This window comes from Pseudonaja textilis, chromosome 2 (assembly GCF_049901715.1).
Source record: "Pseudonaja textilis isolate UNSWEBS1 chromosome 2, rPseTex1.2, whole genome shotgun sequence".
In the NCBI taxonomy this organism is placed as follows: domain Eukaryota; kingdom Metazoa; phylum Chordata; class Lepidosauria; order Squamata; family Elapidae; genus Pseudonaja; species Pseudonaja textilis.
In genome coordinates, this window is record NC_141991.1 from 136,615,809 (window position 1) to 136,633,709 (window position 17,901).

The window sequence follows — 17,901 nt, forward strand, 5'->3', positions numbered from 1 at the left end:
TATCTATGATGGCTGATTCAAACCATGATAGTGCACATTAGCTGCGAGGTACAGTGTTTATTAAGAGGTACTAATCACTATGCAACTCTGTGGGGTATAATGGAAGGCAAGCCACAAAAGCCATTCACAAAAAGATTTTCTCTGTTTGTGGCTTCTAATGTTTCCATGTTTTATGGAGTCATGTACTATGTTATGACTGTTTCACAAATTGCAAATTTAGAGATGAAATCTTTCTTAAAATTGCCTTACCATGGTACGTAGGAATAGTTTGAACTGCTGCAGCGATTTGTCTGTGGATATGGGACCTTCTGTCCACAAAAAAAAAAAAAGAGATGATAATCTTATTATGTTTGTAATGGAGAGGGCATTCTGTGCCAAGTTTCTCAAAACTATTATCTTTCCCCATAAAGCAGCACAAAATATCATCATTGCTTTCAATATTTTTAAGGTGGAGGATTCCAATGCAGAATAATTATCTGATATAAGAGTATTTGGCAGTATGAAGATAGGTGTCCAGCCAACTCCAGGATCACTAATTGCAGACAACTGCAAACATGATGAGTAAGGTCTTGAAAATAAAATATTGTTATCTAAAAACTCCAGACTTCAAAGACAAAATCATCAACTTCTTTTTGTGGCATTTGTTTTTAGGTAACTCTAGAATTAGTAGCAGACAGAATCGTATTTCAAAATGACATATCTCCCCCATTTTAAGCATGAAAGCTAGTACTTAAACTTAGGACTCCAATTTCCTAAGAAATTCTCCTAAGCAAGCCTCATTGAAATAAACAGTAACTGTGCAACGTTTATCAAAAAGAACCCATAAAACTTGAAGATGGACTGTGCCCTTCTTCTAAAATAAAAACAGCTAGATTCTTTCTATCTTATCCACTAATTTGAGTCCTCTCCGACTTAATTTTTTTATCTCTCTCCTTTCTACATGTTCTCCGGGGGTGCATACCCAAGATACTTGCTTATGCTTTCTCCTTAGATCTTGAAAGAAAATGCATTTAATTCTAAATGCTGAAATAATTTTTGGATAAATTCAGTATGACTTAATGGACAGAGGTGAGTGTAGATAAGTTAAAAAGAAATTTTCCAGCTGAGAGATCCTCCTACCTTTTTTTCTTTCTTTAGAATGAAGAGCATGAAGAGATACGTGACCCCAATCCAAAAATGGACGTGAGGACCTGGGGGTGTGAATGGTGAGATAATCTTGCTGGCTTCCTAGTTCTTCCTTTGCTATGTTTTATTTAAATGGATCCAGAGTGAAATGCTCTCTAATACTGCAACCCTACATATTAGCACCCAATAATCTAAATACGATAGACCTCAGTTGTCATTGGCTGTGCTGGTTCAGGTTTCTGAGAACTGAAGAGTATCAAAGTAGGAAAAACAGCTGTGGGAAGTTAGCACCCACCCCTCTCCTAGAAAATTGAAATAGCCTAGGAAATATTAAAAAGGCAGAATATTTCCCCTAAAAAGAGTAGAAACTCAGAAGCAGAAACTCCCCTCAGAAACAGAAGCTCACCCCATACCTTTGTTAATGGGTGGGCCATTAAGGCGTGGGCCAGAATACTTTACATAACAAAGGTCTGCAGGTAAAGCTAGAGCAATTGCCAAAAGCCCTTTTAAGGGCATAATCATCCAGCAAGGCTCAACCAAGCCTGGAACTCAGGACAGCCTACAGAGTTGCCCCTGCATGGTCCCATGGGGTTCTGACAACCAATTAGAATACAAGCTCCAATTCAAATCCCAACAGAGGGTATAGAACCCAGGTACTCTCAGCATATCAGCCTTTTCTTGATCTCTTCCTTCATCTTGAAGCATGTGATCATCCTCCTTTTTCACTCTGGAGCTCAAGGCCATGTGGTCCTGTCCACCATTAAACCTTCCAAACAGCCTCCGTGTTTCCAGTGTCATTTTCTCCACTTGGAACTGAACCCAGAAGGATATTTCTTCCAATACAGCTATGCACATAATACCCCACCTCCCTACTGAAATCCAGAGATTTATTTCTGAGCAGACATGTAGATAGGTTGCATCACAAAACAAATTATGTAGCAAAGCACAAAAACAAATCTTAAAAGTGTTAACTGAGAGCATTATCTTTTCACTCAATACAACAAAGTAGCCTGCCTCCGGCAGAACATTTGATGTTATCAATACAGGCAAACAGATTATTCAATATTCACTTCCCTACTATACTTTGAGATAAAAAGGTAGTTATCTTTGGCTTTTCCACCACACATTGCCTGTGATCCCCATGCATCAGCCAAAATGATTCCACTATACAGGTAGTTCATTGGTATATGTCCTCTGTTTCTGGCACATGTTATCTGTTTCAGAAATTCCTGTTCCTAATCAACTGATCCCATGAAAATCTCACAGAACTATTGACTGAGGCTTTCAAAGACGGCAGCATTTTTTGTACACAAAAAATGAACAGACGGGCCATAGCGTTTGAATGCTCTACAAACAACTCTAGCATAGCAAGAGGTTTTTGAGATGACAAGACTTTTATCATCAACTATAGGCTCTTACATCAAATCTGAGGGAGACTGAATGAATATAAGTAACAATAACGATATGTTTTTCCTCTATTCTAGCACAAATAGTTGACAAAATCTGATGGATGGCAAGATATCCAGAGTTCCTATCTGAGGGAGATGGGCAATTCAAAAAAGTGAAAAATAAAATAAAAATAAATAATAGTCATGACACTACAGTACAGGGGCAACCCCCCCCCCAAAAAAAACCCCTTAAATTTCTTTCCAGGAAAAGCAATGGAGACGAGATTAAAGTAGATTCTCTTAAATAGCGTGCAAAATAATGTCAACATTTGCTTCTTTAAAGGTCTCTTTATTAGGTTCAGTTTATGAAACAGTTATTGAACTGGGATGGGAAAGAAGAGAGTGAAGTGTGCCCAAACTTCCCAAAAGTTCATTTTCAACAATAGGGTGAGCACAAGAAAGGTTGCTCTCTGGGGGTAAAGATTAAGATCATGTTCCTTCTTTAGGTTTCATATACAAAATGTGAGATAACCAGGCAGTTGAACAGAATCATAGAGTTGGAAATATCCTCAGATTTCATTTAGTCCAATCTATTGCTTAGAATAAAAATGCTGTGTATTTCAAAGGTATGGCTATCCAGCTTCCGTTTAAAGACTTTCACTGAAGAGGAAGCTACCATTACATAAGACAGCTCCTTTCCACTGCTTGACCTCATGAAATTTCTCCTAGCCTGAATGTACTTCCCTGTATTTTCAATCCAATGGTTCTTGTTCTGCCTCCCAGGGAGAACCTTCTATCCTATATATGAACATACAGTAGTTCAGATATCTGAAGGCTACTATTGAATCTCCGCTATCTTCTTTTCCAAGGTAAAACATATCCATTTCCTTTAATTGTCTCTCACAGGACTTGATTTCTAATTCCCTCACCATTCTGATGGTCCTCCTCTAAATTCACCTCAGTTTAACCATTACTTGTTTTGACTGTGATATCTGAAACTGCTCACAGTATTCCAATTGGGGTCTGGCCTGGGCAAATTAGAATGGGATAGTTACTTTTCACAATCGGAACTCTACATTTCTATTAATACAACATCCCAAAATAGATTTGCCTTTTTAGTAGCGGCATCACACTTTCAGCTCATGTTCAACTTGTGATCTACTAGAACCTAAGCAATGATCCCACTAAGTTTCAATGATGCCTATGATATCATACTTGACCTCCCGAGTTATGGTAGTACTTCTATTGTTACAGTTTTCTGCCAATCTCTAAGGCTCATCTCTGCTCAATTTGATTCCATTCCTGATTCCAAGCAGTAGCTATGACAAGGAAATATTTTCCCATATTAGTTTTGCTAATATGCAAATTTTACCCATTTTAATACTATATCCTTGTATATACTGCCATAACTTCTAAAATGTAGTCAATATTAACTTATCCTTTGTCTCTTCCACTGTTGGTCTTGCTGGGTATATTCAATTCTGGGCTTTTATCAACCTCTAAGACACCCCTAGAACATTGCCAATAAACAGTTTACTTCTCTGCATCTGAAAAGCTGCCGTAAGAGCACAAATCAAATACAACCTAATGTTACCCACTCCCAAAATATGCTATTTTGGAAGTTTGTTCTGCTATGCCTAAAGGCAAGGCTGGTCCAGCTTTAGAGAGATCCATAACAGAAGCTTCTGTAGAGAGTTAGTTAGAATATTGATCCATCTGGTCTCTGACTCAATACTGCCTAAACAGCACTGGCAGTCTAAGACCTTAGAGGAAAGGAAGAAATTTTTTCAGCTGTGCTCTCTGAAATTCCTGAACTCGAGACCTTCTATATATTCTTCAGTGCACACATTATTTCAGAGTTATGGACCCATTCCCAAAAGGATAATATGGAAAGGAAAGGGTTAGAAATGTCTATTGTCCAAGTGCAACTGTAAAAAAGAAAAATGTATTTCTTAAGGATTCATTTAGACACAACACTCTTGCCTCATTTAATTCCATTCTAGACTGCAATATATTGGTTGTATAATCTTAAATATCATAGCTTTCCTCAAGAGAATTCTAGAAATTGCAGTTTCATGACACTAATGAAACTTCACAGTTAGAAGTGTCTAATCCTACTCACGGACTGAGTTTTCCAGAGAAGAGGAAATTTTTATTAAAGAAGTGTATTTTTCTATTTTTTTATCAGTATTATCCCTACCAACACCCTAATCCCCACTTAAAAAAACAATAGCAACACAGGCTTAAGTTGGTCATTTGATTCACAAGAGCTTCATAATTAGTTCACCCTGTGAAGATCCTAATAAAATTGATATGCAATTTGCTAAGAATAAAAAGAACTTGTGGCAGAAAAGGGAGAGAGAAAAACTTTCTAAAGGACTCATAACATTTTACATTGAAATAAACAACTCTTATTTTGATTGAAACAGTTACCTGGGCTCCTACATGAATCAGCATTTATAACATCAGAGTGGCTTCAGTGAGCACCTGACATGTCCTATAAAAAGGTTCACTGTCAAATCTTGGAGTCCTTATCCCCTGACATTGTTTATGCTTTATTTGCATAATGACAGCACTAAAGAGGTTCTTTCTTCTTTGTGGACTATGGGAGGTGGAGAAGAAAAAAGGTATAACAAATCGATATAGGTGATGACAGAAACATGGGACAAGAAATTCCTACTCTCATGTATTTAGGTAATGCCTGACATTTCCTTTCAATATTTATTTTTAAAAAAAAACAGAAGGTTGCTTTAAATCTACATACATTTAAATAGCAATAGCGTTTAGACATATATATTGCTCTATAGTACAGCCCACCTTGAGCAGTTTACAGAGTCCACCTATTGCCCCCAACAATCTGGCTCCTAATTTTACCAACCTCAGAAGGATGGAAAGCTGAGTCAACCTTGAGATAGTCAGAATCAAGCTTTGGCTGTTGGCAGAATTAGCTTGCAATACTGTGTTCTAACCACTGCATCACCATGGCTCCTTTTCTCTTCCTAGGGGATGACAATTCAGCCTAATATAGGCATCCCACAGAACGTGGGTTTTTATCTAAAAAGTTATATGAATTATATTACTGGTGTCACAGCCATGAGCTAATAGAGAATCAAAGAGGTAGAAAGAAAAGCAAGAAGAAAAGGAGTTACGAACGAAAGGCAAATTTCAAGGAAGAAATGTGGCATTAAAAATAAATAAAATAGTCACGCCATATCGAGAGTCAGATGAAAGGTCCCACATCTGCAAGAGCTGAAGATTGTTGCAATTAAGTTGAGAAGAGAGTACACAGAGCACTGGATATAGAATAGAAGGCCTAGGCTGAAATCCTTGCTCTGTTTAACGAATTGTTAGCAAATATATTCTCTCAATCTTCCCATGTGGGAATGATTGTGATTCACCTCACAAGTATGTTGAAAAAGCAAAATAGATGAAGACTAAATTATTTCTGCATATTAAAAACATAGTGTAGTTAGCCATCAAACACAGCATAACAAATCATGAATTTAAGCTAGCTGAAGGCTTTCTTTTAATCAAAGCAATGAATAAAGGAACCCGTTATCTAAGCATCCTTCTCAACTCTGGTATCTTCCAGATGCTGGCTGAGAATTCTGAGCACAGTAACCCAAACACTTCTGAAGGGCACTACTTTGGGGAAAGCTGCTCCAATAAAACATAATTTAAAAAAATCTAAGTACATGGATTTAGCTTCAAAGGGACAAATGTGCACTTTTAGGTACACTTGCTACACTCTGAAGCTTTTTGAAGCAATCATTATAGAATGATAATTCTCTGACCACCTTGGCAAATCTCACTCATGTATTCAGATGATGTAAAATCTCTCACAAAATGTGTTCATCTTCCTTTAACAGAGTCTTTTATATGTTGCATCGCCTCCTCCATTGTCCCCAGACAGCTGCTAATTAGTCATGATGGCCAGGCATCATGGGTGATATTGTTCAATGAACCTGGAAGGCATTAAATTGAAGACTGGTCAATAGGCTAAGGCCTTGATGGCAAACCTGTGGCACGCATGCCACAGGTGGCATGCAGAGCCATTTGTGCGGGCATGCGAGCCCCAGGCAAACTTACCTCACTGCGCATGTGTATGCCTCCCAGCTGATTTTCAGCCTCTTTGAGGCCTTTTTGGCCTCCCAGAAGCTCAAGAGAAGCCTCTGCAGCCTTTGGAGGCCAAAACCAGATCCGTTTCCTCACTTCCTGTATTTCCAAAAATACAGGAAGTGATGAAACAGGCCTATTTTTGGCCTCCAAAGGCTGCAGAGGCTTCCCTTGAGCTTCTGGAAGGCCGAAAAGGCCTCAAACGGGCCGAAAATCAGCTAGGAGGTGCAGTGCACATGGGGGTGGGGGGAATTGCACGTGCATGTGCAGGGGCCGTGGGAGCCTCCCGCGTATTGTCTCCTGAGCACAAGCGCGTGAGCAATTTTTGGCACAGGAGCCCAAAAAGGTTAGCCACCACTGGGCTAAGGCAACTCACACAGTGGTTTACCTTGCAGCCTCTTTTCTTTCTGAAGTTTTTTAGAATACAGTCTATTACTGTCAAAGGTGATACCTGAGCTGTTCATCAAGAATGGAACACTTCCCCCACCACTATTCAATCCGTTTTGAAAAGCTGAGCAAGATCTAATTGCGGCTTCAGATCATGGCCAGAAATCCCATTTGTTCCGTGCATTACTGGATTCAGGCAGAAAAATGAAAGAATGTTCACAAGGAGAACAACTGTGTCAATCATCTCATCCAGCCCCTTCTAGGGTAGCTGCTTGCATGAGGCATTTCCTGCAGAAGGAGCCTATTGAGTAGGGAATAGAACAACATGCCCATGAGAATACCACAAGCAGCAATGGAATGTGCATAAATCTCTAAGACTTGCATGTACACATGCTGGAAAGATGCAGCCATTCAGGGAAGACCATCCCCCTTTTCTATAGGGCTAATCCTTTCCATGGCATAAACTAATTTTCTTGTTTCTGCATTAACCACATCTTAGGTGCTATGAAAGGACTACAAGCTTCTATTCAATTTGTTCCCCCCTCTTTTACTATTTGTCTCAATATGTGGCAGCACTTTCTTGGCTGATGATGTCTGGGTTTGGAAACTAAGCAGGGTTGGCCCTGGTTAAATAATTATATGGAAAGTTATTAAGGGCAATAACCAGATTGGAAAGTTATGAAAATGTCCAAAAAGTAGACATGAAAATCCACTTCTACACTATTGCCAGGAAAATTGCAAGACCATACTCATGAAGTCAGCGGGAGTTGAGCTCACTCAGAAGACTTTATCTTACCTTTATTATTCAAGGAAGATAATTTGCTCAACTTCTTAGTCAGGCTGGTCAAGACGTCCCTATCACTTCTCGGTCTCTTTAAACCATTACTATGGCCAGGCAGAAGAGAAAGCAGAAAAGAGCTCTTGTAAAATGAACGAGCTTAGCCAATGAAAGAGATGGGCAGACTTCAGTTTAACAAAACTTTCAGCACAGAAAATACTTGTAAAATGTTATCAGATATTCAGGCAACCAAAAATGTAAATGAAATCTAAGCGCAGCTAATAAATTTCAGGGAAGTGCAAATCCAGATTTAATCTGAAATGTATCTTCAGGCACTGTTGCATTTTTAGGTCCCAAGTTTCACCTATTTTTAGACAAATCTTTTGCCCCACCTTCTAAAATCATACTTTCAACATTCTCCATGAGTGTTTCAGAAAACAGATGTATTGTTTTTAGGGTAATGTTGTGCTTACAGTAAAATTAAATATCCATGCTTTATTCTTTGGCTTATTGGCTAATTCATAATACCTTGAAGAAAGCCTTGAGAATGTTTAGCAGTATAGAGTCACCCCTGGGTTTTTTTGTTTTTTGTTTGGAAAGCAACGGGGTAATTGCATACAGGTTTCCATATAGGCATACTTGTAGTAACAGGATACAATTTAAAAGAAATTACTTCTCCAAGAATGATAACCAAATCAGAAACTCCTTGTGATGCATGGAGAAAAAGCAATAAACCCAGACCTGTGCTACTTCAACACTCCCAAAGGCAGCACGTTATTGATTGGTTCAAAACTATACTTGAATTTTCTCTTTGTGGAAAATAATACAGGCTTCTATTGCTCCTGAAATTGTGCATCCCAATAACAGTGCTGAAAGTGCCACTGGTGGAATTGGCAGCTTGGATGGAGGAAACAATAGTGAATGGAGAAGAAGGATGAGATCACCGTGAAAGCTGGTGGAGAAAGCAGACTGACTTGTGGGGAAGCAGCCAAGGGAAGGAGCTCTCTCAGCAACTTGTTGTAAAGTTTGTGTCACCTCTACAAAAACATAGCAGATGAAGACATACCTACTCACCAGCAGCATTACACAATGCTTTTACCCAATGATGTAGTCCTATGTCTATCAGACCTGCAGCAGACTCTGGCACCATCCGTTGGTCTGGAGACCAAGCACCACCGGGAAGCTACATTCCCTGTCTTCCAGACATAGTGTCCTTGCATGGGGGACATTAATCATTGGTTGAAGAAAGGTACTACAATAGTCCTTTATTTACTCTGCCCTCCCCTTCACTCTCCACTTAATTTTCCTTTAGTATCATGTCTATTGGACAGTGAACCTGTGTGCTCAAACAATCTTACCTTTCAGTATTTGGATTGCCTAGTGTTTAGAAATGCTGTATTTATAAGTATTAACTAATGACATCAAAACTATAACAGTGGATGAATACTGCAGCTAACAGGATTGCCCTAAGGCCATCAATTAGCAGAACAAAAAATCAGCCAAAGGACTTACAGATCTGTAGCTCAGTCCCTGGTATCAGTGGATCTGAGGGCTAACTACAGCTTTGAAAGGGAGGGATTTAATTAGGCTTTTTGCAAAGGAGAAAGGGTTTATAAAAACCTCTTCCTTGACAAGCTTTCATTAGTGCTCCTCATGGCTTTTACTTATGGGAAAATAAACACTGGACATATCACATGCAAGCAGGATTTTAGCTTTTTTTTTTTTTTTGCTGATTCTTAGACTATGCTTATGCTGTTTTCATGCCAGGAAAAGCTTATCTGCTTATTTTTCATGAGTTGGGATGGTGTTAAGAGGACAGCAAAATCAACCAAACAACCTCAATTAATATTTTGTTACTACAGGAGCAATAAGAGGGAAGAGATTTGCTTGCAGACCTTACAGCCCAAGTTCAAAAAATAATCCTTCTGCACCAATAGTTACAGAACTGATTCTCCCAAACCCACATACTGTAGGCAGAACAGATCGTGTAGTTTAGAGTATTTTTCTGCTTTCTCTACCTTTTGATTGGGCATTTTTCTCTTTAGATAATTAATCTTGAAATGGAGTAGCTTCAGACACTCCCTACTTAAAATGGCTATAAGAATTTGCTTTGGTAAGGAATTTTGCTTCCCCTCCTCCCCACCAAATGGTGTCTAGAGCCAAATGTTACATGTATTTCGGGAAGCAACTCACAGTAGCTGGAAAATTCAACAGCTTTACCACTTATGCATATGCCTGATACATCGGGTGGGCAAACGTTTGATGAGCTGGCTACTGGCCCTGTCCAACGAGGTAATTCCTATGCGTCATACACCACCAGAAGGGGAGATGGGTAGAAGCACATCTCTGATTCATACTAATATTATTTACACTGGTAAATCCTTAATCATCTTCGCACAATCTCTTGACATGACTTTGGAAGGAGAGTAAGGAAAAATTACTTATTTATAACATTTTCTGTTTCTGGTTTCCGTCATTAGAAACAATCCCAAAATAATGAAAGAAATAATTTTTCAATAGTCATTTAGGTCAGGGGTGGGGAACGATGGCCCTTTTATGAATTGTGGACTTCAACTCCCAGAATTCCTGAGCCAGCCATGCTTTCTCAGGAACTCTGGGAGTTGAAGTCCACTAATCATGAAAGGGACATAATTCCCCACCTCTGGTTTAGGTACATGACAAAGAACTCAGTGTAACTTAAAAAGCTTGCACAGCCATTTGACAAAATAACTTATGACATTGAAAATTCATCTGTTACCTTGTTCTGTCTTTTCAAGTTGATTTTAGGAACAGCTCTGCTTGCAATTGGTTGTTTCCACAACACACAACACTTTAGGGCCAACCAGGCCAAGCCAAACAGTGATGCCTGCTTGTTATGAACTAAACAGACAAATACATTTCCACAATAAGATGGGCCAAACTCTCAGAGAAACAGTGACTGCTGCAAAACAATACGGACTTGAGCACTAATCCTTAGAATGCAGGACTGTTCTCAAGCTATGGAATAAATACAATTAATTTCTATGATAATTTAAGAAGATGAAAAGATGAGGTATAGGTAGTCCTTGACTTAACAACCATAACAGTGAGTTTTGCCTCATTTTACAACCTTTCTTCCCACAATTTTTAAGGTGAATCAGTATATTGTTATATTAATAACCCGGCTGTTAACTGGGCTTCTCCAATGACTTTGCCTGACAGAAATTTGTAAAAGGTGATCATATAATCCCAGGACACTACAACCATTATAAGCACATACCAGTTTCCAAGCATCCAAATTTTGATCATGTGACCATGGGGATGCTACAACAACCATAAGTGTGAAAAATGGTCATAATTCACTTTTTTCAGTGCCGTTATAACTTTGGTCACTAAAGGAATGATTGCAAGTCGAAGACTACCTATACTAAAGAGCTAATTCCATATTCATCCCAATTACTAATAATATGTAAGTCTGCTCTTATATGAGATGATATACAGAGTTCAGCGATTTGATCCTCTAACACAGGAGTTCCTAAACATTTTGCCATTACATCTGCCTTGAGGATAACCTCCTCTAAAAATCCAAACACCAAAAACAATGCAATGAGATTTGGGGAAAGGTGAATTTATTGTAACAATGCAGCTAAAGGATTTTTCAAATCTCCCCTGGACTCTGTCTGCACCTCCCCAAGGAATGTACCGTATATCTCAGTTTGGGAAACCCTGTTGTAATGGATCAATATGAAGAAGGCTACCCACTGAAGCAAAAAAAGGAGACAAATTTAGTCTACAATTAGGCTGAGAAGCAACTACCCTAGCCAAGTCTGAATTAACAAACTAAAAGAGAAGGACAGCAATCAAACAATTATGTTGAGATGGGCAGTAAACAAATTCAATATATAAATAAAAATAAATAATTACTGTAGTGATGGTTTTTTAAATCACCTAATGACATTAAGCAGTGTCATCTACTCAGAAACCCTTCATAAGGTATTTGTAACTTCCTTTTGCACATGTGCACCATCAATGCAATTAAAGATAGCTGAACACGTTTACAGGTAAGAGAAGGATTCTTATTCATTTTATAATTGCAATAATCGAAAAGAGGAATGGTTGGAGTTATGCTCTGAAATTATTTATATTGAGAATTGGGGTGTAAAGTGCTCTTGGCACTAATAATCTACTGAGTTTCTATAGAGACACTTTATGCCAATGAACATATGTTGATCCAGAAGACATTTATATACTAGTTCAAGCCTTCTCCTTAGTCCCCAGGCAAGATTTTTTTAAAGATTCAGAGAGGAATAACGTTTGAGTCCCTGATCAATTTATTTTTTTTCCTCCATGGTTTATTATCCACTGACATCAATGGCCCAATAAACACAATTTTATTCCACCCACCTCACTATCCAAAGCAAACTTGGGCTGCTTACAATCATTAAAACAACTCTTGGATTTACACAGTACTGATGCATTGTCACAACTGATCATTTCAAATGGCTCCCGTGCATTTTTAAAGTCTGAAATCATTGCTCTTGTTTCCCCCATGCTCCAAGAATAGAAGGCCTGTTCACCAATGTGAGGATTTGAACACTTCACTAATATGACCGTAACTTGAATTCTATGGAATGAAGTAGTTTAGACATGCCCTCCTGAATGTCAAATTCCACCAAGGGAAAAGTTTGGACTGGTGATAAATGTGTCCATGCCTGTCTGTGAAGACCAGGAGGAAGAAGAAAGTAGGCCTGAGTAGGGCAGTGCAGGATAATTGGTTACCACCAATCTGAGAGCAGCGCCAATCATATCTGGACTGGAGGCACTGTTGATAACTGGAACCGCCAGATGCAGGTTTTGAGGTTCAGCCAGCATTTATTTCAGGATCAGATTCTCAAGAAACATCCTGTGGAGAGAAGTACTCAGGAGAGGGCATCCTAATCTTTCTTGGTTGCTTAAAAAGTTGGTTGCTAGCTTTGCTTCCTAATCCCTCAGCACCCTGGAACCAGCTGCAATTACTTGTGTCAGGAGGAAAGGCACTCTTGACATGACTCAAAGCACTCTTTTTTGCAGGAAGGGAGACTTGCATAAAGAAAACCCCCGATGCAGATTCTCCCTCCACACGGAAGCCTTGTTTGCTGCCTGCATAATTAATAAGAGCACTTGAAGGTATGCAAGCAAATGTATATTTTAACACTTCCATTTGACTGTGGGAAAGCAGCATTAACAATCCACCTTTGATCCGAGAACAAAAGAAAGGGAATTAATACCAGCTTCTCTTCCCCTAGTTCCGGCTTCACCACTCAAGTCTCAGCTGTGCTCCCAGATATGAGGACAAATGTCATGCTTGCTCCCACAACCTCTGTTCCAATTTCACCAAACCACTGTCATTGCAGCTGCTTCTAGGCCCCAAGAGACCTAGTTCCAGGTCCTTTGAACCAGAGTTATAAACCAGCAAGCCTTGGAGGTCCAATCAAAATAGACCAGAGATTAACAGATACATTAATGATTATGTTCATGTGTCAAACCAAGTCATGTTTTGCTTGGTAATCATAGATACGACTGCTACCTAGACTCACATAACATGAAAGCTATAAACCACAGCATATAAATCACAGTGATTGGGCTCAGAAAACATACTATAAGCACAATTAGACAAATTGCCATATGACTTTTATGTTTTGGATGACTCTTGTTCATAAGTGTGAAGCCTGAAAACTCTGATCAGAAAGAGGAAACTAGCAGTATGTTTACTCGTGAATAAAAAATACACTTCCAATGTTATTACAGGGATGTGAACAATTTAAATGCAATATAGGGAAATTTAAAAAAATCAAAAACTATTGCAGAAAAAAATCAATTAAAAATAGGTCTGCACTACAAATTTCAGAACTGTTCAATTGTCACAGTCCCTAATCCATGGACATGGAATCATACTTTTATGGACAGGGCTTGGGGTAATGGGAGCTACATCCAATATATATGGAGAACTTTGGAAAGGTATTCCGTTAAACAAAAACCAAAGAAACACTAGAAATAAAACTCTACATCTTCCTCATTTTTTGCAGTTTCCTTAAATGATATGCAGCCTTACATATATGTACTGATGATGTTATCAAGTTTGGGTAATGAAATGTCTGCAAGAAAACAATTAAGTTCAGTATCAAAAGCTCCTGATGTAGTATAACCTCAGTGAGACTTTATTTCTAAATCATATAAACAAGGGCCTCCACCTTGAACATGTGTCACACACATTACCTGCACACAAACAGAACATGGTTTCAATAGCTCTTTTGCATCCACCATTTTGAAGCCAGTGACTGTTGCTGGGAAAACCTATCTATAAGCAGATCCCCAAATTAGCCATTTTTAAAAGCTTAAGGGTGGTTTGAAATAGGCTATGTTGTCAGAATCTGAAATTATCTGTCTCTCACCCACCAAACGAATAGTCAACAACCAGAAAAAGGAGCAGCCAGTAAAAGGAACATTATCTGAATACAGGATTTGGAGCAGCACAGGTACCCATTTGGCAACAAGATTCCAACCCTCAGCTTGTTCCTTCTAACCTATTATTAATTTAGCTACATGGCTGAGAATTGGCAGGCTTCAGCTTTCCTAAGTGGAAGGGAAGAGGAGGGTATACAGAGAGAAAACAACAATAAGGAATGTATTACTGGACAGAATTATTTGGGTGGACATGTAAAGCACAAAAGAAAAGGAGTCAGATGTGAGTAGGCCTAATTAGGAATCCATACACTATAGAATCAAAATCATATGTGCATTTTTTTCACATGCATATGTGGGTAAATGCATTGATCTACACTATGCAATTGAATTCAGTGATTTTGAAATTGCTACAAAGGATCCTGCTGGGGTTTCTTAACCATGTTATCATGGAATTCTCAACTAGACAAATAGCAATACTGAAGAATTCCCTAGCATTATACTCCCCAGCCTGTGCCTGCAAGGGAGTGCTCAGTGCTGGGTTTGTTTTGGAGTGTACTAAAATGTGGGTCCACTGGAAATTTAAAGTTCTCCATGGCCTGATGGCATTTCAGACATAAAGCTCAGAATCCTTTACAGGATCCTTGGTATAAAAGAGTTAACACAAAAAAAAAATCCCTGAAAATGAGAAGTATAAAAAGCCAACAACACAGCCAGTTGCTACCCACACATCATTATTATTTTTATAAGAAATATCCGAACACATGGGTTTGTCTTGAGCTACATGTTTGTCTTTTTTAAGCAGATCTTTGCACTGAGGAACTTACAGTCTAAATGTCAACAGATGGAAAAGCTAGGGGAGATGTAGAGATAACAAGGAAAAATGAATGGTAGTTACATATAACCTAGAGTTCTTTTCTAACGGTTGGGTACAGGCACCTGGCTTTTAAGGCAAAGACAGGACATGAAAAGGAGGGCTTAGATAAGATTTGGAGAACGGGAATCAAGAGTGGTAACCCTTGTAGTAAGTTCCAAGCATAAGAGAATGCAAAAAATATATACAAAGAGATGGACCATGCCTTCTGACCCTACTCACTAAATCAGGATTAACGCTTAGAGTCTAGGTCTCTTTTCCCATAACACCACCTTCAACCCCAGATTCTTTAAGTTTTCAACATTACTATACTGATATCAGCCTCAATCATTTGGGCAATTGGCTGGAAATAAGGTGGAGGAGAGGCAGTACTAAGCAGCAGAAAACTCAAGGAAGACAGTTCTCAAACATCCTTCCCTGGTACTTCTCATCTCTCTCTCTTTTTTCTTTAGCATTTTAAAACTCTGCTCATGCAGAGAGTGCTTTATATTCTCAAGTGTGTGTGCAGAACACAATCCATTGACACAAGCAACCTCACATATTCACAGACTGCAGGAGAAATGCAATCATGCGTGCAGTGATACACAGCCACATATTCCAACATGCATGCACAGCCTCCCCCACATCTAGTTTTTTTTTCTGTTCCTCTCTTCCACAGCCAGACTTCTTGTACATATAGCCTCCCACAAGTTGTCCCTTCTGCTCACATGTACAACCTGAGTGCCGAACCAGATATGTGCAATGAGAGACGTAAACAAGAATCTTACAGTGATTCATATAGAGATCCAATTCTTCTAAATACAAATATGCATGCAAAATCATGCTAAAGTATTAGAAACAACAAACAAAAGCGCAATCTTCTGGAGAGAGAGCATGTTCATATGTTTTAGAAAAAATCATCTCTTTATTTAAACAGCCACTAAAAATTGACCTCTTCTTCACTTGTCTGAAAGCCAAGATATTGGACCACTCCAGATGCACCTGTGATACTTGCCACAAACTTTTCTAAACCACCCCTCCCCATGCTGTGTCATTCTGCCCCATTAGTGCCCTCTGTACCCTGGCCACAAGAAACTGACATCTGAGGTAACTTGACATAAACCCAATCTAACTGTTTGGTAAGCAGAAAGTACCAGAGTAGTACAAGAATGTGAGGAACCATGTTAAAGAAAGCAGATCCCACCTCACTTGCCAACACCTGGAGAGCAAACTCATACCCACCCAGGGAAACCATAGCACCTGTGAAACGCTGGAGGAGACAGACATGGAAAAACAGTGCCTCTCTATGTCAGGCACAGGGATGATTCAATGGTGAGTGGTGTGCTTGCCATTGAAATAACAAAATAATATTAATTCCTGACAAGAAGGAAGTGGCAGTGATGGCCAGGGAAGGTATCCCAGGCCAGGTGTTATTATTCAGCAGGGATGACAACGCTCATGCCATCCTACTGGTTGGTGATGCCCACTTTGGATAATGATGCTGGTCCTGAGCAGGTGGCCTTCAAGCAATGATGCATGAACGAGCGGCGTCTAAGAAAAAGGGCAACATAAACGCTGCGGTGCTTAAGCAGGCAGGGGGAGGCCGGGGGAGGGGGGGGGAGCTGGAGAGAGGAGAAAAACACTGCCTACATTGGGAATCCCACTCACCTCGTGCCCTAGAGGGGCAGCAGCTGCACTTGGCCAGGACTTTGCGGAACAAGTGGTGGCAAGCACAGCCTTGCTGGCTCCCACCTCTCATGGTGCCGCCCGGCTGTGCTGGGCTCCGTCACTCACTATGCCAGCCATCGAGCGAGGGGACAGTACTTCCCAGGCAGTGAAAGGGGGCTGGGGGGGGGGGAGAGTTCTTGCCACCGCAGCCGTTTGCTCAGTGACAGAACAACAGGGCTGGGCTCCTCGCCCATGGGGAGGAGGAGCTTCTGCAGCTGCCCTCTTGCTTCTCTCCTCCCTCCCTCCCTTCCTCTCTTTCTCTTTCTGTCTCTCTCTCTCTCTCTCTTCATCCATCTCCAAAGCTTCCCGGAGCCAGACTCCCTCTCCCTCCCTCCTTCCTCACTCTTGCTGAGCCATTGCAGCCAGCTCTGCAGCAGCTGAGCCCGCAGTAGGCACAAGTGAGATTCTCTCGGTGTTCCCACCACTGCGGAAGGCTACCCGTGAGGAAGGAGAAGAAAAGAGAAAGAAAACAAACGTCTCCGGAGGCAGCCGTCTGGGATTGGAAAGGCAAGGAAACAAGGAGGAGTACATTAGAAGGCACGCATGTGCCTGTGTAAATGTGTGTGTGGACACACAAATAAAAAGGGTGAGTATACAGCATGTCCAAAGTGTATCAAGAAGAGGAATGAGCTGGCAGCTTCTCTTGTGCTGATGGCTGTGCATTATAGTTCCCCGTTCCCTCCCTCCCCACACCCCCGGCCACACAGGACAGCAGGAGTCCAGAAACAGGCAGTGGACGGGGATTTGTACGGTCCTTTTCATATCAACTTCCTATTGCAAAGGTAAAAGCCTCAGGACTCAACCCACATCTTTAAAACAAAAGACAACTGAAAATGCCTACGCAGCAGGCAATACAGTACTTAGTTGGGTCAGTCATTCTCTCAGCACAACCTGCCTCTCATACTGATAGGAATTAAATTTGGGAAAGGAGTGCTAGGCTCCTTAGGTTCCTGGAGAAAAAAGTAGAACATACTGTAAATCTTAACAAGTAAACTAGAAATACATTTTCACCTAGGAAAAATGTATACACAAAACTCGTTAAGAACTGATATGATGCAGTGGTTAAGTTGTTGGACTGGGCTTGAGGAGACCAGGTTGAAGTCCGT

At 40.1% G+C, this 17,901-nt stretch overlaps 1 protein-coding gene across 8 annotated transcripts in view; it reads right to left on the reverse strand.

Annotated features, from left to right (window-relative positions):
• The window catches only part of ARHGEF25 (Rho guanine nucleotide exchange factor 25), an 82,295-nt gene that overhangs the window by 36,211 nt on the left and 28,183 nt on the right, over nt 1–17,901 (reverse strand). Inside the window, exon 1 of one of the 8 annotated variants that reach the window (XM_026713798.2) lies at nt 16,736–16,999. The exons of 6 other annotated variants lie outside the window; for them this stretch is intronic. In XM_026713798.2, coding sequence (XP_026569583.1) covers nt 16,736–16,826 — 91 coding nt within the window. In that variant the 5' untranslated portion in view covers nt 16,827–16,999. Of the gene's footprint in view, nt 1–16,735; nt 17,000–17,901 lie in introns of those variants that run through there. One more of the 8 variants, XM_087925439.1, reaches the window with a different exon arrangement.